At 50.5% G+C, this 25,903-nt stretch overlaps 9 protein-coding genes across 9 annotated transcripts; 6 read left to right on the top strand and 3 right to left on the bottom strand.

The window, feature by feature from the left end:
- Nucleotides 1–29: 29 nt before the first annotated feature.
- On the top strand, nt 30–1,157 carry ARB_01281 (uncharacterized protein; the record flags this gene model as incomplete). The annotated part of the gene is made up of 1 exon (XM_003012276.1): nt 30–1,157. One exon carries the CDS (start codon nt 30–32, stop codon nt 1,155–1,157), a length of 1,128 nt encoding a protein of 375 aa, XP_003012322.1.
- Nucleotides 1,158–1,485: 328 nt separating this feature from the next.
- On the top strand, nt 1,486–2,891 carry ARB_01280 (uncharacterized protein; the record flags this gene model as incomplete). Its single annotated transcript, XM_003012275.1, has 2 exons — nt 1,486–1,719; nt 1,896–2,891. 2 exons carry the CDS (start codon nt 1,486–1,488, stop codon nt 2,889–2,891), a joined length of 1,230 nt encoding a protein of 409 aa, XP_003012321.1.
- An 879-nt stretch (nt 2,892–3,770) lies between these two features.
- On the top strand, nt 3,771–4,100 carry ARB_01279 (uncharacterized protein; the record flags this gene model as incomplete). The annotated part of the gene is made up of 1 exon (XM_003012274.1): nt 3,771–4,100. One exon carries the CDS (start codon nt 3,771–3,773, stop codon nt 4,098–4,100), a length of 330 nt encoding a protein of 109 aa, XP_003012320.1.
- Nucleotides 4,101–4,173: 73 nt separating this feature from the next.
- ARB_01278 (uncharacterized protein) lies at nt 4,174–6,025 on the bottom strand (the record flags this gene model as incomplete). Its single annotated transcript, XM_003012273.1, has 3 exons — nt 4,174–5,491; nt 5,568–5,770; nt 5,966–6,025. The coding sequence occupies 3 exons, from the start codon at nt 6,023–6,025 to the stop codon at nt 4,174–4,176; spliced, it is 1,581 nt and encodes a 526-aa protein (XP_003012319.1).
- A 2,189-nt stretch (nt 6,026–8,214) lies between these two features.
- ARB_01277 (uncharacterized protein) lies at nt 8,215–9,279 on the top strand (the record flags this gene model as incomplete). Its single annotated transcript, XM_003012272.1, has 4 exons — nt 8,215–8,362; nt 8,422–8,618; nt 8,643–8,912; nt 8,974–9,279. 4 exons carry the CDS (start codon nt 8,215–8,217, stop codon nt 9,277–9,279), a joined length of 921 nt encoding a protein of 306 aa, XP_003012318.1.
- Nucleotides 9,280–9,783: 504 nt separating this feature from the next.
- ARB_01276 (uncharacterized protein) lies at nt 9,784–10,689 on the top strand (the record flags this gene model as incomplete). Its single annotated transcript, XM_003012271.1, has 3 exons — nt 9,784–9,995; nt 10,186–10,476; nt 10,497–10,689. The coding sequence occupies 3 exons, from the start codon at nt 9,784–9,786 to the stop codon at nt 10,687–10,689; spliced, it is 696 nt and encodes a 231-aa protein (XP_003012317.1).
- A 130-nt stretch (nt 10,690–10,819) lies between these two features.
- On the top strand, nt 10,820–12,683 carry ARB_01275 (uncharacterized protein; the record flags this gene model as incomplete). The annotated part of the gene is made up of 3 exons (XM_003012270.1): nt 10,820–11,152; nt 11,224–12,312; nt 12,369–12,683. 3 exons carry the CDS (start codon nt 10,820–10,822, stop codon nt 12,681–12,683), a joined length of 1,737 nt encoding a protein of 578 aa, XP_003012316.1.
- Nucleotides 12,684–14,371: 1,688 nt separating this feature from the next.
- Nucleotides 14,372–16,565, bottom strand: ARB_01274 (uncharacterized protein; the record flags this gene model as incomplete). The annotated part of the gene is made up of 2 exons (XM_003012269.1): nt 14,372–16,225; nt 16,308–16,565. The coding sequence occupies 2 exons, from the start codon at nt 16,563–16,565 to the stop codon at nt 14,372–14,374; spliced, it is 2,112 nt and encodes a 703-aa protein (XP_003012315.1).
- Nucleotides 16,566–17,150: 585 nt separating this feature from the next.
- Nucleotides 17,151–19,488, bottom strand: ARB_01273 (uncharacterized protein; the record flags this gene model as incomplete). The annotated part of the gene is made up of 3 exons (XM_003012268.1): nt 17,151–18,226; nt 18,267–18,668; nt 18,795–19,488. The coding sequence occupies 3 exons, from the start codon at nt 19,486–19,488 to the stop codon at nt 17,151–17,153; spliced, it is 2,172 nt and encodes a 723-aa protein (XP_003012314.1).
- Nucleotides 19,489–25,903: the final 6,415 nt, after the last annotated feature.

Below are 25,903 nucleotides of genomic sequence, written 5' to 3'. Positions count from 1 at the left end.
ACAGCAACGCACAACCGATGAGCCACCGGATGAGAATCCCCTTCACGGCTCCGTTTGCAGCTCCGACGATCCTGCCAGCCTCTGCCGCGACCGTCGCCGGTGCCATTGACGCCCTCGCGGGCTTCCTCGCCGCGCCCTCGCCGCCGCTGCTCAGAGGCATCGACCTCGGCCGCAACGAGCAGACCGTCCTCCTGACCGGCGCAGGCATCTCGGTCGCCTCGGGCCTCTCAGACTACCGCGGCGAGAAGGGCACATACCGTCGCAAGGCCGGCTACCGTCCCATCTTCTTCCACGAGTACGTGACCCAGCATGCGGCCAGGCAGCGCTACTGGGCCCGCAGCTTCATCGGATGGCCGACGATGGGCCGCTCGAAGCCCAACATCACCCACGACACCATCGGCCAGCTGGGCGAGAAGGGCTACATCAGCGCCGTCATAACGCAGAATGTCGACTCGCTGCACCGCCGGGCGCATCCCGGGCTGCCCGTCGTCGAGCTGCACGGCGACCTGCGCTCCGTCGTCTGCGTCACTTGCGCCCACAGGATACCCCGCGAGCACTTCCAGGAGACGCTGGCCGCGCTCAACCCGCCCTGGGCTGACTTCTTCTACCAGCTCGCTCGCTCGGGGGCGCTGGAGACGGACGACGTCGAGCAGCAGCGGCAGCGTGGCCTGAAGCTGAACCCGGACGGCGACGTCGACCTGCCCAACGCGCACTACTCGGACTTTCGATACCCAGCCTGTCCCCGGTGTCTGGAGAGACGGCCGGACCCTGGGTCGACCGCCGCCGTTATTGTCGAGGCAGACGGCGATGGGGCGCTGGCGCCAGTGTCCAACGCTGGCATCCTCAAGCCGGCCGTCGTCATGTTCGGCCAGTCCGTCGACGACGAGGTCAAGCGGGCTGCCGAAGAGGCCGTCGACGAGGCCGGCAAGCTGCTCGTCCTGGGCAGCAGCCTGGCGACCTTCTCTGCCTGGCGCCTGGTCGAGCGCGCCGTCAACAGAGGCATGGCCGTCGGCGTCTTGAACGTGGGCGGCTTCCGCAACGAAGCCCTGCTGTTTGGCAGCGTCCAGCCTCGCGCCGGCGACCTGTCCCGGGTGCGATGCAGCCATCCGGCAGAGGACATCCTCCCTCACGTCGCTGCCAGGCTCGCAGCGCTGTAACTATGTAGTTTCTTCTTTGCGTCTACCAAGTTACTCCCGAACCCCCTGTTATAGTCATATAGATAGATCGCTACGATAAATATAGACATATATACGACAAATATACATCCCCAACCTGCTTCCATGTAAAGCTCGCAGCCTAAAATAGCATCCTAAGCGCCCAAGTAGATCCTCTCCTGCATCTTCAGCTCGCGGACTGGCGGGCGCTTCGAGGTGGCTAAAAATACCATCCTGTCCCCCCCTGGTCGCGGCGTTTCAAAACTTCCCGCAGTCACTAAAATACTCAAAATATTTAAACCCGGGCGACCCTCAAGCATCCAGCTCTGGCATGGCCGCGGACGACACCTCGAAGCCGACCAATTCCCAGCGTCACGACCGCTCTGCTAGCGACAGCAGCATCCTGTACCTCAGCATCGCCTCGTCTCTCGTCTCTCCTGCGACTTTCTTCCGCCGCCGCCCGTTTCTCGATCTCCGTCAGGCAGCCTCTTCCGCCCGCCCCTCAGCAGCCCGCGCCGCCATGGACAAGCGGCACCAGCCCAGCTCGTTCCAGCAGCTCGAGAAGGTGAGTAGACGCCGGCAGCAGCTTGACGAATAAAAAGTAATAACCGCTAACTGTCCGTCTAGCTAGGAGAGGGAACCTATGCTACAGTATGTTGGCTGGCCTTGGGCCTTGGGTTGGGCCTTGCTTCTTGCTCAATGATATCAAAAAACTAGACGGACCACGGCTGACCAGACCAGGTATTCAAAGGACGGAACAGACAGACAGGCGAGATGGTTGCGCTCAAGGAGATACACCTGGACTCGGAAGAAGGCACCCCTTCCACCGCCATCAGGGAGATCTCGCTCATGAAGGAGCTCAAGCATGAGAACATCGTCGGCCTGCACGACGTCATCCACACCGAGAACAAGCTGATGCTCGTCTTCGAGTACATGGACAAGGACCTGAAGAAGTACATGGACGTCCGGGGAGACCGCGGCCAGCTCGACTACGTCACCATCAAGTCCTTCATGCACCAGCTCATGCGCGGCATCGCCTTCTGCCACGACAACCGGGTCCTGCACCGCGACCTCAAGCCCCAGAACCTCCTGATCAACAACAAGGGCCAGCTCAAGCTCGCTGATTTCGGCCTCGCCAGAGCCTTTGGCATCCCCGTCAACACCTTCTCCAACGAGGTCGTCACCCTCTGGTACAGGGCGCCGGACGTCCTCCTCGGCAGCAGGACCTACAACACCAGCATCGACATCTGGTCCGCCGGCTGCATCATGGCCGAGATGTACACGGGGCGCCCTCTGTTCCCCGGCACCACCAACGAGGACCAGCTGCAGAAGATCTTCAGGCTGATGGGCACCCCGTCTGAACGGTCCTGGCCCGGAATCTCGCAGTTTCCCGAGTACAAGCCCAACTTCCACGTCTACGCAACGCAGGACTTGCGTCTGATTCTCCCTCAGATCGACCAGCTGGGCCTGGACCTGCTGAGCAGGATGCTCCAGCTACGGCCCGAGATGCGTATCAGTGCCGCAGAGGCCCTTCGGCATCCTTGGTTCAACGACTTGAACCAGCTGCAGGCCCAGCAGGCTCAGCATCAGGCCCTCCACAGCCACCAGCAGCAGCAGCAACAGCACCAGCACCAGCACCAGCACCAGCACCCGCAACAAGCCCAGCAGCAGGCCCAGCAGCAGGCTCAGATGGCAGCCGGATACCCGGCCCCTGGCATCGTCTCTCAAAACTACTAACGCAATACTTTCCACTCTCTCTTTTCCTCCCCTGCAGCGCCGGCGTTCTTGATCTTGCTCTTTGGGATAAACAATTTGATTTTCTATTCCTAATTCATGAGTTTATGTGCTTTTTCCTGCCCTGACGTTGAATGTCTATTGAAAGTAATGTCTCCTTCAAGTCCATGCTCAGGAGGCGTCTTTTTAACGAAACCACCTATCTTCGGGTCCCTGTCTCTTCTAGATAGCCAGCAATGGAATAATACACCGAATTCTCTTACTCAAAACCATCTCTATCTATCGACTCAAATCTATCCACTCTGTCGTCTCTTTCATCTACTTTCTTCCTTCCTGGTCGTCGGCAATCTATATATGCACGTGACTGCGCGTTCGAAATTGTCTAACTTTTGGCATTTTTCGATCTTCAAACAACAACCAACAAACAACCAACAAACAACCAGATTGTCAAACTGCTACGAGCAATGGCGCCGTCAACGTCCAATTCAGACCCTACAAGTGCCGCCCAACAGAACGGGCCCCAGGAACCGTCGCCCTCGCCGCCACCCGCCGCGCCCGTCCCGCTGACCCCTGGCCCACGCGCCTCGCGACTGCAGCAGGTCTTCTCCCAGGCGCTGCTACACACCATCCGCACAAACTCCTATGCCAACTTCTCGGCTTGCTTTCCGACGCCTGCAAAGCATGTTCCGCGCAGTCTGGAGTCGGTGTGGAGACAGCTGAACGCGAAGCTGGAGGAGAGCGCGAGGGCCGAGTTTGATGACATCCTGCATGAGAGAGGGGTGGTTAGGAGATTGAACGAGCTGGACAGGCTTGTGGGAGAGGCCAAGTTGCGCAGGGAGAACGGCGAAGGGGCCAACAGCGCGCCGTACGTAGAATTATTGAATGTCCCTTTACTTGCTGGTACTGATTTCAGACAGGGCGCATACTTTGACGGCGAAAGAGCTATACCAGGCGCATCTAGCACCGATTCTTGCAAAAGCGCAGTCATCCCTCGAAACCCAGACGGAAGAAGTGCAGAAAAAGAATACTGAGCTTGCATCGAGGATAGAGTCTCAAAGACAAGAGATCCAGCAGCTTCTCGCTAGCCTCGAAGCCGTCGTCGGAGATATACAAGGCGCAGTAAAGTCGATGGACGAGTTCGATGAAGACAACATCCTACGAAAAGAAGCAGAGCAAATGGACGAAGAGATACGGTCTTCGCAACCTTCGTGAAATGTTCGTTTATATCTTTGTTCCGTGGCTCTATGGATCGAATGTTTTATAAAAATTGGTGGTTGGATGCGGATTAAAATAATAGCTCGTTGGGGTCCAACACTGCCATTAGCCTACTCAGGTCCTCGGGCGGTATGTGGCCGTCCTCGGCCATGTCGTCAGCTACTCGCATCATATACCCCTTCGAGTCTATGGCTAAACTCCCCATCTGGCTTGAGTCGCCAGCCAGCCCCTTTGCCAGAGCTTCTTTTACTGTGCCTTCGCGCTCTGCTTCTGGCCAGCCGTCTCTTCTGGCAGTGGCTGCTCCCCCGCGATAGTAGGTTTCGGCATTCTTGAGCAGCGTCGCCGCGTTGTCCACGGCCGGTGCATAACAAAATGGAACCTGGGCTAGCCTCCACCGATGCAATTCCGCGTCACCCCGAGCGATATGTATCTTTGCCAGGTTATCTGGCCCAGCAAGCTTTGACGCAGCGGCTAGCCGACTCAAGGCGACCCCCAGGGCCTGCCATCGCAGATCTAAAGACCGTGGAAACCCCTCGACCTCGACAGCAGGGTAGGCATCGGCAATGGCTGAGCTGAACCCTATCAGGGCTTCGGCCTGGTTGGAAAGGCCCGCAGGATCATGCGAGACATCCACGTTGTTGCTCCATGCAGAATCAAGCTCTTGCTTGTATGTGTCAAGATCGATGCGGCCGCTTCGATAATTGACTTCAAGCAGGATGGAGAGGAACTTTGCCCTGACCATTGCTACTTCATTCGCCCTGTCTGTACCCTCGACGTATGCGGCAATCTTCTCTCGCAGGAGGTCGGACGAATACTCTTCTACCCAGACCAGGGTACTTCCGTGGTCGGACGACAGCAGTCCACACAGCGTTGCTAGTGCTTCCAGCTGCGCAATCGCAGTGTCAATAAGTGTATTCTTTGTTACGGGTTCAACCACAGCAGCCCACTCCTCTGCTTCCGTCGAGCCCGTCCTAGAATCACCTACGCCTCCCTGTGTCTGTTGTTTTTTTTGTTGTTGTTGCTGCTGCTGCTGCTCATCCTGCTTGTCATGTTGAGTTTGATGATCCTGCACCATCTGCAGCTGCTGTTCGTACTCTGTGAATCGCAACTCCTGTAAAACGAGACACCGCTGAAACAGCTCCAAAGCTTCTGTTAGACATTTCAACGCCTCTTCCGTCTGCTCTTCGTCTGCGTGTTTGCCTTCAGTGAGTGCTTCAGCTACACTGGTTAGTACCTGTGCAGTGTTAAATAGTATGTCTGCATTATCTTGATCCTTTTGTAGGGCTTCTCGGTGGGAGTCGAGTGCGATTCGAAGGATGTCAATGATCGGCCCGGGTAGCTGGGTGACCAGTTTAGGATGCTGGGTAATTTCATATTGCACTCGTGCTCTGCGTGTAGACAAAAAGACGTCAATATCAGGATCTGCTATCGAACACCATCAACGTAAACGGTATATATACATACTTGTTGTAGGCCAGGTCGAACGAAGCAGGGTACCGGCGTAACCCGGTTTCATACATCTCGATGGCCCTCATGAAGAAGCGCATCGACTTGACCGGGTCTCCGGCCCGCCATTTCTCTCCCGCTTCTTCGAGGTCGACTCCCTCTGTTTCGGCAAATACGGCAGTCAGCAAATTCTGTCCTGTCCACCCTCTCATCCGGCGAAACTATTGACGGGTGCCTGTAGATCCAAGCGTATCCCTTGCTCCTTTACTGACCAGCGAGAAACTCATCTGCCGACTCTGGTGCCTGCAAGTCCGATTGATCCGCGCGATTGCGAGCTATTAGCTTGGTGGCTTCCATGAGTTTTTGATAGCTAGCCTGCCTGCATGGCGGGCGGGGGGAAATTGTCTGCAACACACCACCTGTTTTCGTTTCTTCTTCGCCTTGGTCTCTTTCAGCAGCGTCTTCGGCTTCGGCATGGTCGTTCACACCCGGCTGTGACGCCTATCAATCTGTCTGTCCTTGGGATGTGCGGTTTCGTCTGTCGTCCGATGTTGAAACGTTGAGAGACAAGAAGAAGAAGAAGCCGGAGCTCGCTTAAACTACGTCACTTTTTCCCGAATAGGCAAAAACCAAACCTCCAGCTCCCGCATATCAAAACCAAAAACCACAAAATAAAAATAAGATAAAAGTCACAAGAAAAGAAAATAGGGAGTAACCATAAGATGCAACTGAAGAATTCGATATACCAATGACCAAAATACACCCCACAAAGCTAACTTTACCACTGCAAGTCGTATGATTGTTACTACAGGGCTCTGGAGAGCCCAAGAGCCCGGCCATTTCGATGCTAGCTAGTTTCCGCTTGGCGATAAGGGGAGAGAGACAGGTACAGAATCAGCTCCCCTACAGAAGGCGGGAGATGGCATGCAGTGGTAGTGTTATAGAGATGATAGACATATAGCTGACATGCAAAGCACAGGGAACTCTCCTTCGAGATACCTAATGCGTACGGCCGCATCAGCCGGGAGTGCATTGCACTCGTATTGCTCGGTTTCAGGTAGATTCGGGGCCAGGAGAGAGATCATCGCACATCGAATCACAGATCACAAACAGAAGGGCGCTCTGCTCGCTGCTCTGGGGTAGAATTAAATCCTGCAACGCCATGTCACACTGGAGCAGCGCCTGGCCGTGATATCGACCTCATGAAGCAGCGGCATTGTCCAATCATGGCGGGGGGGATTACCAGCCTCAATTCCTTAAGCACTCGTTTTGAGGCGTGTTTTACCTCCTTCTTACGCTGCTCTCAGGCGTTTGAAGCGGGGGATGGATCGACAATTAAGATGCTTTAGGCGAGAGAGACAAACTCCATGGGCTGGACTCTGAAGCTCCAATGCGTTTGGTAGCACGCTGTCTGACGCCGTTTCGACTGACAAATGTTGCAATGCCAGTTACGACAGGCAGTAAACGATGATAACTACTCCGTACAGCGACAGCAGAGCTAACGAAGCCGCCGTTGACTGTGAGAAGAAGGCAACAAGACGGCAAGACGGCGTCTGCCTTGGACTGCTGTGTAAGTGCTTATAGAAGGATCTGATTTTGGCGATTTTTGATTGGCCAGGCGGCAGGGCTTTTCTTTTACTGACCAATCAGAATTAGTTAATAACACCACCACCGCATAATCGAATATCAAGCGTCAGGCAGGCAACCGATATCGAAGCTGCTGCTGATGATCAATAATAATAATAATACAATATAATACCGAGCACCGAGAGAGGACAAAGTGCGTGATCGAGGAGGTACCGAGCGAGGGCCCACTGCCATCGCCACCGCATGGCAACCCCTTTGCTGGAGAAGCCTGCGACCCGCCCATCCCTTTCCCCTTTCTGGTCTTGTCCTCCGTTTGCACCATGGGAGGAGACACGGATATCGACCCGTATATAAGTAATATACTCTCATATTATTAGCTCGCCGCGCCCGCTCACAGGCTTAAACAGACTAACAGCCATGCAGACGCTCCGCCCACCCAGCAGCAGCGCCAGCCTAAACTAAAAAAAGACCCAGTTATTCCTTTTTCTCCCCCTCCTCCTTCGCAAGGGCCGGCTTTTCCTCGTCCACGTTTCTGACAAGGGTCCGGCCTGGGCTGATGTGACGAACCAATCTGCGCGGGCGGCCGGTCGTGTTGGGTTTGGCGGAGGAAGCAAGGAGAACGGCCAGCGAGTGGCAGCGACGGCCAGAAAGAGTGAAAGAAACGCAGAGAAGACGGGCGCTGGCCGCCGGGGAGGGGGGAAGGCAAAAGCGACGGCTTTGTTGCTTTGTTGGTGAGATCGGTATACGAGCGGACGGCGTATGGAGCCTCTCTTCGTCTCTTTTTCCTCTCTTACTCCATAAGTGTTATACGGCCCTCCCTCGATTCCCACGCGGTCGAACGAACTATAACTACCTGAGACTAACTACTAGCTAGCCAGTGTGAGTCAGTCGAACTAAATAAAGGTCCCAGTTCTTCTTCAAGGCTGCCGAAGGAAGAGGAAACTGTCTTGCATCGATCAGCTGTTTTTGGCGGCTTCTCTCCTGTGCTGCTGCTGGTGTGACGCTCTCCTTGTCCATCACCAACCCCCCCCTAGTCGGACGTAAGTCGCATATTTCTTCCCAGCAGGCCCCCCAGTTCATGCTTGTCTCTGGCCTGCAGACACCTCCCTCCCCCTGGCCTGCTGTCCTGCGCGGCATTCGCTCCCTTTTCCCCCCCTCCCATCCTCACGGCTGCCCTGTCGGCTGGTCTTTTTTCCCCCTTCTCGTTGCTTCTTCTGCTGCTGCCTGTCTGTTTACCTCGATCCATCTCCAGGCTCTGTCTGACATTACTATTTAAAACGAGCAGGCCAAGTTTCACATCAGACACAGAAAAAACCACAAGAAAAAAAAAAAAGAAAGGGACCGAAAAGAAATAAGATCCGCTCCGGAAAATACGCTGTTGCTGCTACAGTTGCCCGCTGGATCTCGCTGTCTCGTCGCACGATCGACAGTTCTCCTACCGGCTCACAAATAATATCCCCCCCTTCATCCACCCTTATTTTGGTTTGGGGGCACCTCGACGGATAGAAGAAGACGACGAAGAAGAAGCAGAAAAACAAACGAAAACCGAGCCAGCAAAAGACGGCGAAGAAGCAGGCAAAGAAGGACAACGAACGGCCCAGCTTCCCTGCCTTTTTGTTCTCCAGTTTTCGTAGCGTGGTTGTGGCTAGAAACACCATAAGATCAGGCACATCCCTCCCTATTTTCATCGTTCCTGTACCTGCCTCTCCCTCTTCTTGTCCTAAGATGATGCTGAGACGGTCTCTCGACTCCCAACGCCCCATCATGGCTCCCTCGGTAAGTTTCTGTTGGCATCCTCTTCTTGCCTGTCGTCTGTCTAACGGGCGGTTCTCGCTAGCTGGCCTCACAGCGTAACTCGAAACGATACTCTACCATCAGCAACCAGACGACGAGCAGCACGATGACCGGTGACAGCCGCATGGCCGAGATCAAGGAGCTCAGCGCCGGCCTCGCACGTCTCGAGAACAAGCGGCTCAGCCAGCAGCGCTTCGTGCCCACCCCGGAAAAGTCAGAGAGCCTGAGCAAGCTGGCGTTGGGCGCAAAGGTCGAGCGAGCCCTCGGCAGGAGGATGTCGAGCCAGGACGCCGTCATGCGCAAGCCCGTGGTCCTGGACGAGAAGAACATGATCAAGTCTGCCTCCTAGATCCTGGATGGTCTTCCGCCCTCCAGCATAATACCACGATAACTTACCCTACTACGTTCGCGTACCGGCCTCAGCCTTGCCCACTGATACCTCTGTTATTTCTCGCATTAATCCCCATATTTCGCTATACCACAAACAAACCGACGGCCCCGAGCCTATCGACCGCTTCGACGTCTACCTACCACGCCGTACTGACTTTATCTTTTTTTCCCTAATACTTCCTCTTACCTACGTGGTGCCATCTACCTCCACGCCCATCGACCGCCATCCTTCTATACCGCTCTTCTTTTTTCTTTTCTTTTTTTACGAGACGACGATACAACGAGGCAGTCAATACGTCCAACAAACCCTCCTCCCTCTCTGTTGCTGCTGTTTTCCCCCCTCTGCTATGCTGTCTTCTTGGTCCTGCTTTTCCTCGTTTCTTGCCATCTGTCCAGTTCTACCCTTTTGTGTACGAAGCAGTCTAATATCCATGATACTGTAGATGATGTCCACATACCATGAATGAAATGCCAGAGATACCTTGTCTACCCTCTCTACGCGCCTCCTTTTGCTTCCTTTCTTCCGCCTCGCTGTCGCCTCTATCAAAAAAATAAAAGTAGCCTGGCAGTAGGACAGAGGCTGTCACTGCAGCACAAGCGAGGCACAGGAACCGATACTTCTGCAGCCGACTATCGGCATCGCGATCTCTGTAACATAGCTCTATCAACCCATATGTATCTTCTTCATCGTCCATCTTCATCGACTTTCTTCTTCTTCTTCGTCGTCGTCGTCTTCTACTTGATATGACTTTTAGCGCGGAGAGTCAAAAAAAAACAAGCGCCACGACTTTTTTTTTTTCTTCTTTTTTTTCGCCTTTTTCTGACTTGACAAAAAAAAAGTAACAACCACAAAAAAAAAAAAAAGAAACAACAACAACTTCACCTTCACAGCATCAAAAGCTCACCACCTCCAGCTTCTCTTCTTCCCCCGTTCTCTTCTTCCTTTCTCTTCTTCCTCTTTGCTTCTCTTCTTCGCTTCTTCCACTCACGGCCAGCCTGAATCTGCCGTCCTTTTTTCTTGCCCTCTTCACTCTTCTTGTCTTTGTTCCAGGCGGTTCTTCTTGCAGCTCGCAAAGCTCTTCCAGCTGTCTTCCTCTTATCCAGATAACTACGCCCTCCTGATTATCCTGCTGCTACTGCCTCCTCGATACGTGCGGTATCCTGCTCTGTCTCCAGCTTAGAATCTCTCTGGCTGCTTGTTCCTGGTCAGTTTGCTCTCTTTTTCTCCCTGCTGGTGTTGTTTGTCACAAGCGAAGACAGACACACTCAGACACACTCAGACACACACTCAGCAGATAGCAGACAGATAGCAGACAAGAAGAAGCATCAGAAGAAGAAGAAGAAGAAGAAGAAGAAGACTGACTTTTGATAGAAGATCTTCACGGCGCCAGCATCCGGACTCTGATATCTCTCCTCCATCCTCACGCCTCTCTGACTGCTCCGGACCGCCTACCGCGTTTGCCAGCCAACACAGCCAACACTCAACCACCACCACTATCATGGCTACTGAGACCGTCCCTGCCGCCAACGGCACCTACCACGGCCACCACCCGTACCAGGTAGACCCCTACGCCGCCTCGCACCAGGCTGCGAACGCCTCCAATGCACAGTACGCGCCCCAGCAGCACGCGGGCGCCTCCACACAAGCTCCCGCCGCCTCCCACGACTCCAAGAATGATATCCCCAAGGACGAGGTCGGCTGGTTCTTCGTCGAGCAGTACTACACCACCCTGAGCCGCACACCCGAAAAGCTGCATCTCTTCTACTCGCGCAAGTCTCAGTTCGTCTCGGGCGTCGAAGCTGAGAAGGTTAACGTTGCCATTGGCCAGCGAGTATGTCGTCCATCCTCTCTACCATATATGTCTATGTATATATATATATAATAGCTAACGTCACATCATAGTCAATTAAAGAGTGCATCGAAGGCCTGGACTACAACAACTGCAAGGTCCGTGTCCTGAATGTGGACTCCCAGGCTTCCTTTGATAACATCCTGGTCGTTGTTATTGGCGAGATGTCCAACAACCAAGGACCTCCTCGCAAGTTCGTCCAGACCTTCGTTCTCGCCGAACAGCAAAACGGCTACTACGTCTTGAACGACATCATCCGCTACTTGAATGACGAGGATGAAGAGCTCGCTCCCGAGGACGGCCCCGCTGCTGTCGAGGAGGCTCCAGCCGTCGACGAGCCTCAGGCTGCCGCCGTTGATACTGCTGCTGTCGCCCCCGCTCCCGCTCCTGAGGCAGCCGTTGATCGTCAGGCCGATACCGAAGCTGCTGCTCATGAGGTTGACGAGAAGCTCGAGAAGGAAGCCGTCAATGGTGAGGTCAAAGCTGAAGCGGCCGAGGAGCAGAAGCCTGAGGCTGCTACCACTGAAGAAGCACCAAAGGAAGAGGCTGCTGAGGAGCAGCCAGCTCCCGCTGCCGTTCTCCCCGTCTCCGCTGATGCCATCCAGCCTGAGAAGCCAAAGGGTCCAGACCCTTCCCCAGCAGACGTCACTCCAAAGGCCCCTACTCCCGCTCCGGCTCCGGCTCCTGACAAGAAACCTGTTGCTACTGTTCCAGCTAAGCCCATGAGCTGGGCCTCCGTTGCCGGAAACCGCGCTGGCACTACTCCTACTCCCGCCGTTCCAGTTGTCCAAGCTGCTGCACCTGCTCCCGCTCCCTCTGCCTCTGTCTCCGCCACTGCATCGGCTTCCGCTCCAGCTCCAGCTGCTCCCACAGCTGCTCCAACGGCTGCCCCAACAAAGACCCAGCAATCTACTCCTGCTGTCTCTGACGCTGGAAACGAGAACCAGCCTCCAGCTCAGTCCGAGTGGCAGACTGCTGGTGCCGAACATGGCAGAAGACAGCCACGCCAGCACACTCCTTCTCAGACTGAAGGTGTTCTCGGCTACGTCAAGAATGTCAATGAGAAAGTCGATGCTAGTCTCCTCCGCCAGACTCTCTCCCGTTTCGGTAAACTGAAGTACTTTGATGTCAACCGTCAACGTGTATGTTATATTACCCTACTATCTGTAGTTTACTTGTCTTGCTAATCTATGTCCAGAACTGTGCCTTTGTCGAATTCAGCGACCCTGCTGCCTACAAGGCTGCTGTTGCCGCTAACCCTCACACCATTGGCACCGAACAGATCACTGTTGAAGAGCGCCGCCCTCGCGCCAACGCTTATGGCGGCAACGGCGGTTTCTCTGGACGTGGCGGTGCTGGACGTGGCCGTGGTGACCGCGCCGGTGGACAGGGCCGTGGTGGTTTCCAGAAGGACGGCCGTTACAACAACCCTGCCCGTAACAGCCGCGGTGGCAGCGCCTCCGGAAGCGGCAATGTCACCCCCAAGGGCCGCGGTCAGCCACAGGCAATTTGAATTCTCCAATTCTCATACCAGCATGACCTGATGTTAAACCCTGACGCTAATGCTTATGCCGACACGTCGAGAACCCCTTTCCCCCATAAAAAGAAAAATTAACACTTCACTACTTCATCACTTCATGGGCCCTATCTACCTTTACCAAAAAAAGGGCTCGATGGACATCACTTCTTCCTGGCTCTAGGACCTTCTATCACCTCTTACAATTCCTGGTCTCTATGCCTTCTCCCGTCTTCACTTCACCTTTGATGTACAATTTTCTCATTACCCCTTTTGCTTGTTTGTTCTGCGCCTCCTTTCTTACCCGGTCATTTCTCTCTCCTGTCGGTTGGAAAAGCGTTTTCATTCTGTTTTGTTCTCCCTTTTTTTTTGACATTTGTATTAACTCTTGCTTCATTTGCCATCATTGAGCCTGCAGGTTTCGTCCATTTTTAGCATTACAATTCCCATCCCCTTGCCCCATTCTCATACCCATCCCCGGTCTTCTAGGTCACTATCTGCCCATGTCCATTTCCCCGCCTCACCTTCTATGCCATCCTAATATCCTCACCCATCGTACCCCTTCCATTCTTCACCCTGCATTTTCACTACTTTGATTCCGAGAGCGGTGCTTCATCTTCAACTACCTTCTCATTGCAAATGTCTTTTTCTACCCTCTTCCGTCCACCTTTTTTACCATTCAAAACCGTATGCATTATCCTGTACCCCTTTTACTTTCCCCTCCTGGTTTCCTCGCTCTCGTGGCCGAGCGCGTATCTACCACAAACGAAATTCCTCATCCGCCTCTTGTTCGCTTTTCTACTCTTGTTTTTGCATTCCCTGTTACAACATGCGTCTTTCCTATCAAGTACGTACGATGATTATGACTGACTGATAGATTGAAAGTTGGGAACGAAGGGCAATGGCTTTAGAAGTGGTTGATTGGGTGGTTGCTTGGAGAACGTCGATGCTCGATGCGATGATGGTTAGTGACTAGTTACCACGATGGATGACGACCCAGGACGGGAGACTTAAAAAAATTCCTTGAAGAGCATGATGATAGTTAATGTACATCAACTTTATTGACTATCTTTATTTCTGTTCGCCCATTGTCTTTTTGCTTATACTCCTCGAGCGTAATTATGTTACCTTTATCGCCCAAGCTGGTTATCAACTACAAACTACGATATTCAATGCACAAATATGAAATATAAATCGCCTCTGTATTAATTTTGTTTAGTCCTTGATACAAGTTTCTAAAAGTTTCTCCCGTTAACAACAAGCCACCTGGAAGGGTAAAGCAGAGAAATGCGAGATGACTGAAAAGCAACAGGATCAAGTACACAAATTAAAACAAGACGACGGGAGACAGAGAGAAAAGGAGATTAAGAAGGGGAGAAAACACCCTAAACAACAACAGAGGTCAAAACTCGCTTTGCATGCTGCATTGTAAACCATGCTGTTGCGTTGTGTTCCTCTTATTTCTTTCGGTGGAGATTGCTGCGTGGTAATTGCTGGGTTGGTGGTATCGAAATACATGGAAGTGAAAAGGAGAAACATAGGAAATTCATGACACCATTCCTTTTTCCATAAGATTTTTTTTGGGATTTTTTGTAATTTTTTTTATTTGCTCGAGGTATTGTCGCATGGCATTGGTATTTCGTTTTATTTGATTCTTTTTTTCATTTCAAGCGGAGGCGATGAGTTTAGTCGACTTCCTCCATGGCGCTGGCGGCAGCGGGCTCGTCGGCGGGAGTCTCCTCAGTAGCCTTCTCCTCTGGGGTCTCTTCCTCATCGACATCGAGGCCGAGAGAGACGAGCTTGTGGATGCGCTCGGCGAAAGCAGCTGGCTCCTCAATGGTGAATCCAGAGACAAGGAGAGAGGTCTCGTAGAGGAGCTGGGTGATGGACTTGACGTTGCGGTCGTTCTCACCGTCAGCCTCAACCTTCTTCTTGAGCTCCTTGATGATGGGGGACTTGGGGGAGATCTCGAAGGTCTTCTTGGAGGCCATGTAGGAGCTCATGGAGGTGTCACGGAGAGCCTGAGCCTTCATGATACGCTCCATGTTGGCGGACCAACCGAACTGGCCGGTACGGATGGCGCAAGGAGCACCGACAAGCTTGTGAGAGACAACAACCTTCTCAACGGCGTCACCGAGGACGTTCTTGAGGGACTTGGCGAGACCCTCGAATTCCTTCTCTTCGGCCTCACGGGCGCTCTTCTCCTCATCGGTCTCCTCGAGCTCGAAGTCCTTGGTGATGTCGACGAGCTTCTTGCCATCGAACTCCTTGAGCTGGGTCATGGCATACTCATCAATTGGGTCAACGAGGTAGAGAACCTCGAAGTCCTTCTCCTTGAGAGAGTCGAGGAAGGGAGACTTCTGGACAGCCTTGATGGACTCACCAGTGATGTAGTACATCTGCTTCTGGTGTGGCTGCATGCGGGTGACGTAGTCGGTGAGGGAGGTGATCTCATCGCCAGACTTGGTGGAGTTGAAGCGGAGGAGCTTAGCAAGGGCAGCACGGTTCTGAGAGTCCTCGTGGATACCGAGCTTGATGTTCTTGCTGAAAGCAGAGTAGAACTTGTCGAATTGCTCACGGTCCTCGGCAATCTCGTTGAAGAGCTCGAGGGTCTTCTTGACAATGTTCTTCTTGATGACCTTCATGATCTTGTTCTGCTGAAGAGTCTCACGAGACAAGTTGAGAGGGAGATCCTCAGAGTCGACAACACCCTTGACGAAGCTGAGCCACTCTGGGATGAGGTCGGTGGCATCATCAGTGATGAAGACACGGCGGACGTAGAGCTTGATGTTGTTCTTGGTCTTCTTGCTCTCGAAGAGATCGAATGGTGGGCGCTTTGGAACGAAGAGCACAGCACGGAACTCGAGCTGACCCTCGACAGAGAAATGCTTGACTGCGAGGTGGTCCTCCCAGTCGTTGGAGAGGGTCTTGTAGAAGGAGGCATACTCCTCTTGGGTGATGTCAGCAGGGTTGCGAGTCCAGATGGGCTTGGTCTTGTTAAGCTCTTCTTCCTCAATGGAGGACTCCTTGACAGTCTTGGTCTTCTTCTTCTTTTCCTTGTCCTCCTCCTCGTCGTCAACTTCCTCGACCTTTGGCTTCTTCTCATCACCCTCCTCGACCTCGGTGACCTCCTCGGCATCCTCATCTGGGACCTCCTTCTCAGTCTCCTTCAAGACATGGAGGTAGATGGGGTAGGAGATGAACTCAGAGTGCTTCTTGACAACCTCCTTGATCTTGCTCTCCGTGAGATACTCGGTCTGCTCATCCTTAAGGTGGAGGATGATCTTGGAACCACGGCCGAGGGGCTCACCCTCGGTGTCCTGGGTCAAGGTGAAGGTACCACCGGCAGAGGACTCCCAGATGTACTGCTCATCATCATTGTGCTTGGAGACAACGGTGACCTTGTCAGCAACAAGGTAAGCAGAGTAGAAACCGACACCGAACTGTCCAATCATGGAGATATCAGCACCGGCAGTGAGAGCCTCCATGAACTGCTTGGTACCAGAACGAGCAATGGTACCGAGGTTGTTGACCAAATCCTAAAAAAAAAACTAAGTTAGCAAATTGGGGCAAAGAACAAGAAAAAAAAATTCTTCAAAGTTCGAGTCAAATGATACTTACAGCTTTAGTGAAACCGATACCGGTATCACGGATAGTCAAGGTCTTGTTCTCCTTGTCTGGAATGATGTCGATGCGGAGGTCCTTGTTGGAGTCCAGCTTGCTGGGGTCGGAGAGAGACTCATAGCGAATCTTGTCGAGAGCATCCGAGGCGTTGGAGATGATCTCTCGCAGGAAAATCTCCTTGTTGGAGTAGACAGTGTTGATAATGAGGGAGAGCAGCTGGGAAATCTCAGCCTGGAACTCGAAAGTCTCAGACATGGCTGCGGTGTATGGCTGTGAAAATGACTGAAGGGGGTCTGTGTCCAACGGCTGTCAGCTGTGAGGCTCGCTGCAAAGTGGGAGGAGGGAGGCAGCAGCTCGACGAGCTCCGCAGGCCTACTTACATAAAACGAGAGCTGTGAAGAATTGGAAGCTAGAAGGAGCTGTAGCTGCTCAGCCGTCGACGGACTGCACGTAGAGAGGTGTGGGAGGAGCTGGAGAGGTTGGAGTGTGAGAAGTTGAAGAAGTTGAGAAGTCGACGAAGCGAAGGTCCTTATAAAGCTCTGCACTTTTTCCCTTCTGGGGGGGCAAAAGCTTGCTGGAAGAGTCCAAGCGAACCTTCCATACAGTTCTACGAGGTACGGCGGCGCTAGTCCCGATCGGGCAGTTTTGCACTTCACCGCAACTGATAAGTGACGATAAGCGCCGAGAAGCGAAGAAAGTGAGCGAAGATGCTAGTATGTATGATAAATAAGTACCTAGGCACTCCGTAGATCAAAGTGAATAGCTAGTCCATAGCGTCTAGCAGAAGCGAGGTGAAAGAGAGGACTCCAGAACGCCGACGTTGCTCCCATCCAGTCCGGTCTAGTGATGCACCGCGGAGCCGTTTACACCAGAGAGACCCCAGGTCTGTGCCATCCATAACGCCAGTCCGCCCACTATGCCAACACCGCCCAACACCTGAACCAACACCCATCCCCGTCGTGAGAGGTCGTCTCCGAGCTTCAGCAGGCCCAGGGGATCGGCCGCGTTCATGTTGCCTGCTGCAACTCGATACTCAAACCGGCGGCCGTCCTGCGTCCGCACGCAGAGATTTCCCTTCTCATTCGCTTTGTCCACAGTGTTCCCGAAACCAGGGAAGCCTGGCGTCTGGGAGAGCGGCACCAGGGTCCCGTCAGCCACGCATTCGCCCAGTTTTTCGGTCAGCCATACAGCTCTTTCTCCACGACCCAGCTGCTCGTAGTGGTTTCTCTCATTTTGTAAGCTTTGCTGCAGGTCGGCAGCCCATTTTGCCAGTCTCGCTTGAGCATACTGTTCCTCGCGCCGAGTATGTTCTGTCATTCGTGCAAGCGTATATTCAGACAGTCCTAGCCTCTCGCCTCGCGGGGCAAGCATATGCGAAGCAGATGCTGGTGTGGAAGGCAGAGAAGGGGAGAGATGCGAGTCAGGGAGAGATGAGACACCATAGTTGCTCGATGCTCGTGGAAAGTTGTTCGATGACGCGCGGGAACGTGGTTGTTTCTGGGCTTCTACCAGCTTCTTAGCGGCAGAGTGTCGGAACCACGCGGCGTTGTCTCTGTCAAAGAGCTTATCCAGAACAAACCCAAAGTCTGAAGGGACCAATGGTTGTACGTATTCGGGACTCATAAGGACACTCGCATCCATAGTTTCATCGTCATTAGTCATTGCAGAAGATGTCATAAAGGGAATGCTCGGGCCCGACACATGGTCATTGGTCAAAGATTCTCCAAAAGGACCGAAGCAAGACAGTTTCATATCTGCATCTCGTACTCGCTCGACAAAAGATTTCTTTATTGCCTGAACTTCATCAGGAGTATAGTTGTCACACTTGGCAATCAATGGAACCACCGTTGTGAAGTTGGATAACTTTTGAATACTGCGAATATCAGCAGTCATAGTTTCTGCCTCCACGTTAGTTCCTAATCCATAGATATAGCCGAACTCTCGGTTCAAACTCACTTTCGGTTATCAGATAAAGGATGACGTCTACCTGGGGACCGCCATTTCCGCAAAGCAACCCTTGGAAATCTGTAGTTACTGACCGTACAGCAGACACAGCTCGCGTGAATTGCTTGTTCATATATTGAATTATCACCTCCGTTTGTTGATCGGCATTCTTTGAACCGGCAAATGTGTCGACGAAACAGAGATTTCTCTCCAATATAACATCACCCAAACTCTTTCTTCGCCGGAGGACACGAGAATCATCCATGTCTGACCACCAGGACGGGTACGGCTTTGTGCTAGCATATATCTCAGATATTGGTTCGCACTCCCTGGTACGCCGGGGTTTCGTACCCCCCTTCCTGCGAGACTTTACCATACTTGAAGGGGGTATAGAAACCGAATCTGGCAACGGATCTATATGCACTATGTCTGCAGATGCTTGTCCCAACGATTTCAATAACGAAGTCTTGCCACAGCCTGTTTAAAAGCCATTAGCAATCGGACACAGAGCCTGAATGAAGCGTGGGTGTATATAATTACCCGGTGCTCCAGCAAGAAGGATCTTTAGCCGTCCCATAGCTTTACCCCTATCTGTAAAGGGGCGTCGACTTGGGATTTTGATACTAGGCATCACCAACTGGGAAGTACTGTTCTGTAACTCTGTTGATTCCACTGGGCCCTCATTTACATAAGGCTCGCCATCGGCATAGCCGCTCTCTTCCACTGCAGGCATATCATCAATATTCCTAAGTGACCGTGTTGAGGAGGATTTCGGGCTACTTGGCAGGGAAAATGGTTCGCCCGGGGAGCCGATAAATGAAGGAGTTCCAGATAGAGTAATGCCGATATCTGACAATGGATAGGGAGGAGGTTTTAGTGAGTCTTCAATCTTGTGTTCCTGTGTGTTAGGCGTGACAGCTCTGGATGTGGCTGATAATGGTGAACTTCCAATATCACCTTCGGGGGTCGCGTGTACATCGTTGTGGAAGGGAGGCAACGGCCCGCTGATCCCATCATCAATTGTATCTGCTAAGCTCTGCACTCCATAAGTGCTTTCATTTGGGGTTCCTGGAGCACTGGAGTCAGATCCGTCCATTTCGTTGCCCCGAGATAGAAAGAACGCTGCGGGAGAGGCGTTCCGAAGCTCGCTGGATGGTGTTGCATTGATTATGTTCGGTGTGGTGGTTTTGCGGGGACGTTCTCGCACTGAATCGGAGGAGGCTGCAGGGCGCATTTTGCTGATAAGACCTAGCACTATCGAACGAAACTTGCATAGTTAGAAACGCCCGTCTGAGTGTTACTTGAGAGATGGATAACAGTATCTTTGCAGCTGTATATCTGTTACCCCTCCTTGCAGTACGATGTGACCGCTATCGAGTTGAAGATGATATGGCAATCATGATACCCATAAGGTGAGCAACAACCCCGTGACATGGGGTTTGCTGACGTTACAATGCACACTCACTAGTCCTTTTCAGGTTAGACACTTAGCTGACCCCACTTTTCAAAAGAAGGAAAAAAGCTTGGCAAGTCTTGTTATTATGTAATCTATCAAACTATCTTGGCCTGAATCTCAAACAACTCTTTCATCTCTTCCACGATGGAGCGAGTTATAGATTTCTATAACTATAGCAAGAGCTGTTTTTTCATAAGTTCCAATCCAAACCTAGGACTGCAACAAATATCCTTTACTCTTGGTTTCTGGCTTTATTTATTTAAAGGAGAGCAAAGGCTAGTCAAACAACTGATTAGCCGAGTGACCATGATTTTTCCTCCTATAGTTATACATATAAAGATGACTTACGCTCAAAAGACTGCGATTATACCCGGATCACTATTGCTGCATGAATAGTTTATAAACACCATCGGTCAACGCAGCGGTCGGAGCAGCACTCGGGGTCATCGAAGCAGAAACCTGTGTTAGATTAAAACAAGACTGTTAGTCTATCTACTTTCCAGGCTGCATCAGTATGGTAGATAACTTACGATTCCTGGGAAGGCATCGTAGCGGCGTTGCTGAAGCTACAGAAACAAGAATGAGGGCAGCTGTTGTTAACAAGAGTGAGACCTTCATAGCGGTGATGGGAGTTGATAGAGCACGTTGTTTTGAGGAGTTCGTGGAGGAAGAGATACTCTGATGGCTGTAGCTATGAATATATGTGGAATATCAACGGGTATTTATACAGCGACTTCTTATTCATTATGCATCTATACGGGAACGACCTCCGAGGAGATCTATAGCCACCGCAAAGCCTAGTTACACATCTGTGCCACTTCTGCGCAGGTATACTTGGTCCTTATATGCTAAGTCAATGAGTTATTGCTCTGTATATTTGCTCCTTTGAGGAATGTTACGTTTCATTGTCCACCCCCTACATGTACCTAGAAATTAATCAACAATGAATCAATGCGGCACATTTCTGGTTTACTCTCTTAGCTACGCCGGCCAAGTGTTACTACAGCATCCTTACGTATTCAAACTAATACCTGGCATCCCAGACAGTTTGTGTACGTATGCCTTCCCATGTCTCGGATTCTACGTAAGACGATCACGTCAATTTCGCTATCTATTTGAACTTGAAATGAATTCTCGTTTTATATGAGGTTTGTCACCTTATTTTTATATACTGTCAACTTCTAGCTAGTTCATAGGTCAAGTTGAGGCATACCACAAGGCCTCTAAAAGTTGCCTTCCCATTATATCTTTGTGGTGGGCAGATCGACATCTACTCGCGATGAGCCTAGAAACCTCTCTCTCTCTCTCTCTCTCTCTCTCTCTCTCTCTCTCTCTTTTTTTTTTTTTTTTTTTTCCCTTTGGAGGCATGTTTACAATCCAGGCGGTGCCGTATTGTGCAATATATATGTAGGTAGTCTTGAAGCTCAACGTGCCACATTTCTGCATACTCCTCACGAACACCGAGATGTAATATAGGAAGTACGGGTAACATCAGTCATCAGTTGAAATTTACTGTCTATAAAATTTAATTAGTAGACGAATTCTATTGTCACGACAGCCCATTCCAGGCTATTGCGCACTCAGGGTTTACTTCTGCAATCATACCTAGAAATAGGCAGGTTATTGGGATAGCTTTATTAACACCATTGGAAGGCAAATATAGTAATAGTTCTCACAAGGTATCATGTATTCGCATTACAGGCAAGGGTTATCCGGCTATCCTTACGGGTTGTTTGCCAGCAAGGTTAGAATAATTTGCAGATTACTGTCCAAAGAATGGTGTAAGCCGTGAATTGGATATTAGCCAAATATCTCTAGTGGCACTTCAAGAACTCTGAATACTTCTGTAAGTAAATTCTATGCATAACGTTTTGGTACCCCGGGGTCGTGTATAGCATCGTGTTGTTGGGTACATCCTGAGAGTGCCAACAAAATATCAACATCCAAAGCACGTATCAGCGTGCAAAACCCATAAAATTCGATAAATACTGCTGTTCCACTACCTGCTTTGATTGAACTGCTCCCGTCGGATATGATATGTGGCACTTACTTTGTACAAGGTCAAGCCCTGGCTCTATTAACCGTCACATGTAATTTTCTTGTGTATTACACCCACCCAGTCGTGGGTAGTTGAAGTAAGCTGATGTACGAACTGCCAGATGTCGGCTGAGGTTATCCGGGTGGGCGCAGGGATATTGAGCCATTCAAAGGTCTGGCCAGACGGGACCAAATCTCCGGTAGAATTGAAATCTTCTTATGCGTGCCCACAGAGCGAGATGATTATCCTCCCAGCTATGCGTAAAAATGTTAGCGTATTTTTGGGATAGGCATTGAAGGTCCCCTAACTAGTTGCGAGCGAGATATTTACATACCGGATATTATAGGGTAGAAGAGGGAAGGGTACTGTGAATTTATTCTGTTACTTAAAACGCCCTAGATATCATTATGGAAAAGACAATATGTAATTCTTCGATTCCAACCCGGGAAAATTCGACTTGTCAGGAAAAGGTTAATTTCATTTTTATTTTATTTTATTTTATTTTATTTTATTTTTTTTCATTCTTCTTTCTTGAGAAAAATTATATAGAAAAGTAAAAATTGAAAATGGGATTACGAGCTACGGGTCTTGTCAAGCAGGCCAGGCAGATATCAACCGGCAAGCAAACTCTGAAAGTGGTTGAAAGGCCCACTAAAAAATTGGGACATCACTTTAGCTTGCGGCACCAGTCCGAAAGCCACCAAGAAGTAATAACGGATCCCGATCCACTTCAAATTCCGAAGGTGTGTTTCCCCGCGGAATCAAATGGAATTTTCCGTGCTGATTGTAAGAAAACTCTGAGCTCTGCTTCTGACTGCGAGCGCCCAAGTGCGCACACAAGAAAGTGCAAGAGCTAAACTCTCTACTACTCTGCCTTCGCGCCCTCCATACTGTGGACACAAACGGGAAAAGGAAATGCTCGGTCAATATACCGAATGTCGGGCGAACGGAGCTCCGCATATTAACGACCTCGCTAGTCAATACTGATATCGTTGCAATTTTGCTTCCTGAGTCTCTCCTCCCATAATTCTATGAATGGGATGGGATCCTGTACAGGGAGCCTGCCTTGTTTGAAGGGAATAAGCATTCCATGTTCTTGTTAGCGTTGCAGAAGAGTAATAATCCCTGACGTTGGCGTGTTTCTTATTTTGCGCAATGAGTGCCCTTTATCTATCTTTTTTCCTTTTTTCAGACTTCAGGGTCTCTTCCATTCCGCTTTGGAAAATGTTAGCCAAGCACCCTTGATCATCTCACTTGCAACTTCCGTGTGATTGGTGGAGTGGAGCAATCAGGATGGGCCAAATTAAGGTTAAGAATATGATCTAAGAATAGTTCAAAGCATATTTTTTGTGGAGCCTTGAAAATCAGCTGTCATTCTCTCAACAACCTTCATCTGTGTATCTATACTGAACATAGCTTACAATAATATCTATTGTGGTGGAATAAACAGTGTCCATCAACACGATGCTGATGAATTCGTATAATTGACACGTATTATGTAGGGTAGAATAAGAAAAACACCTTATCTGTCATTCAGGCACCTCATATTTACGGAGTTCCTCCTAAACAAATAGTCAGCGAAGTGTCAAGCCACATTAACTAGTACCCGGCAGAAAGACACACAACCTTGGTTAGTACGAAGAATTTAAGAATACAGAGCGCATATTTTGTTTTGCTCTCCTCTGGTATAACAATCAACGATCTCAAACTGCGGTACCTGGTTGGTAATGGGAGACGCCCTTCCTGCCAGCAATGTCACGTCGGGTACATCTGCACGGTTAAACCACCTCAAGTAGAGTACATGACCAATAAATAACTCTGGCGATCATATAGTCCAGTCTGGGCACCCCAGACCTTTCTGGAGCCGCACCGATCACATATGTACATGGCGCGCGGAGGAGGCTGAGAGGTTAACCAACCAGAGATGCTATTAAGGAAACCCGCCCCCTTACAATGCAATGATTAGAGGCATTGAATTTGACCCCGCGGAAATATCTCAATGTATCTTCTCCGTATTTTGTAGCTCACCATTGTGTCGGGATTTAAATATCAACGGTAGTAATTGTGTATCTACCCCATTCCCCTCATTCCCCCAGACTAGGTGTTTGTACCTGATATCTCTCACATTGGAATAGCTAATAACTGGGTCCCAGTGAATACCCACTAGATAGCACTTGGTATTGCACTTTTATTTATTTAGTTATATGTAAATGCGGTTGACATGGAAAGGGTCAGATAAGAGCTACGAAATCAGAAAAGGAGGAACTATCGCCATTGTTTAGTTTTCTAACGGCGGCCGTTTTGCACACCTGAGATAGAAATCACAGTTCTTCGTCCTACACTAGCATTCTGCAATTAAAAGGTTCACTTGGTATGACACTAATAACAAGGCGGAAATATTAGCCGCAAGTTTATGCTGTGGCTCCCTATCAAGCTCCCACCACCGCAGTCTCGGTGCAGGAGTTGATCACAGCGTGAGCGATCTCCACCCAGTTCAGGCTGTAAATGTTCAAGATAAGAGTACCCAACTGCGCTTATTCCAAGAAATTTTTTCAAGTCATCATCTAAATTAGTTATCTCGTTTCCGAAGGCAAAATATATCAGCTTATCGAAATTCCTACTACTCCTTTTTTGTGGCGCACAGATTTCGGGAAACGGATGGTAGATCTTGATGCCAGTGACGCATACTTTGGTTTAACCAGGAATGACGATATACTTGCCAGCGAGTAAATCGAAGTGGTTCTTGTGCTTCGAGCTAGCGATAATCGTGACAATCATGTCGATGCCACTGCATTTCAGGGGTACTGCATGATTTAAAATGGAGCCAGTAACCTTGTGGCTTCATGGCTAAGACGTAGTTTTCATCCGGGCCAGGACTGAAAGCTACATGTCAACGTTGCATTTTTATACGATGGAGCACGGGCGTATACGATGTCGTTATCGCGTTGAACATTAGCAGAGTTTGAGGTTATAGAATAATATGAAGGAAGGCGCAGTCAAAATTGAAGCTGTAGGACTTCGTAACCAATTCAAAGAGTAAGACAAAAAGAAGTGTGGTCAAACCCTGGGGCTGAAAGTAATTCGCTAAACAAGATCCGCGGAGTTAGTTACTAGAATAAGAGCCTCGAGATCGAAGCAACTTTGCTTTTCATGGCTTTCTGTGCCTGGTCATATAATAAGTAATCTCTCTCTCTGATGATCTCCTTGACCTTCTCATTCCTGCATTGTGGCGCCGCACTAACTAGAGGCGTTGCTATCCAAACTTTCGGTTCGCGGGACTGCGGCAGGGGAGACGCATCTGTCGCAGGAAAAATACCGCCCTATCCGATATATCTGGGATGTTTTGATAGAGGGAGGGGAATAGTTCCGTGTGACAAGTCGACATATCATAAAGCATGATCAAGCTGCCAAAAATCATACTTTGTGGCAAATGACTTTCGGGACGTTTTTGACATACGGAGTATGATTTCATGTTACAAAAAAGAATTACAATGAACTGGAGGATGACAAAATATTTGGGTTATCGCGCGATGTTGTCATTTGGACTTCCACAGGGTGGTCAGAGCTCGAGGGTTACAAAAAGCAAGATGTCGTTCTGTGACCATGCCGCTGGGATAGAAGTCGCCGGTGTTTCCCAAGGCACCCTTTCGACTTTTGAGACACACATATTTAGCGTTTTAAGCATGATTCCTGTGGAGCAGCTTCTCGGAGCAAGAGGAACTAGTGACGTGCAGGGCCATTCAGAAGGCCCTTGATGCAAGGAATAGTGGGTTTCGGAAGCTGCACCCTGCATTTCCGCCGCGAGGGGCGACCTCATGATGGGAGTGCAAAGAGCCAAGTCCGAGGTAAGCGCCACTGGATAGCCTTGCGAGTCGAGTCAAGGGTTCGTAATTGAAAAATAAATTGCAACAAAAAAAAAAAAAAAAAAAAAAAAAAAAAAAAAAACAAGCGTTTTCTGTCCAGTTCTTCCCACGTTTCATGCATATGTTGTGGGGTGCAGTCCTTGCAATTAGTATATAAAATATACAACAAAATGTATATAAAATTCTGTACGGAGTTTGGCGAAAAGAAAAAGCTGTTTGCTCCGTATGAGTAAGCTTCATTCGTTCCTGAGACGGGTGGGAAGATTAAACCTCCCTAAGTCCCGGCTGTACA

Source organism: Trichophyton benhamiae (assembly GCF_000151125.1).
Source record: "Trichophyton benhamiae CBS 112371 chromosome Unknown Abenha-G-c-208f01.r1, whole genome shotgun sequence".
NCBI lineage: Eukaryota > Fungi > Ascomycota > Eurotiomycetes > Onygenales > Arthrodermataceae > Trichophyton > Trichophyton benhamiae.
Note: the sequence above shows the minus strand (reverse complement) of the source record. Positions and strands in the feature narration are given on the sequence as shown.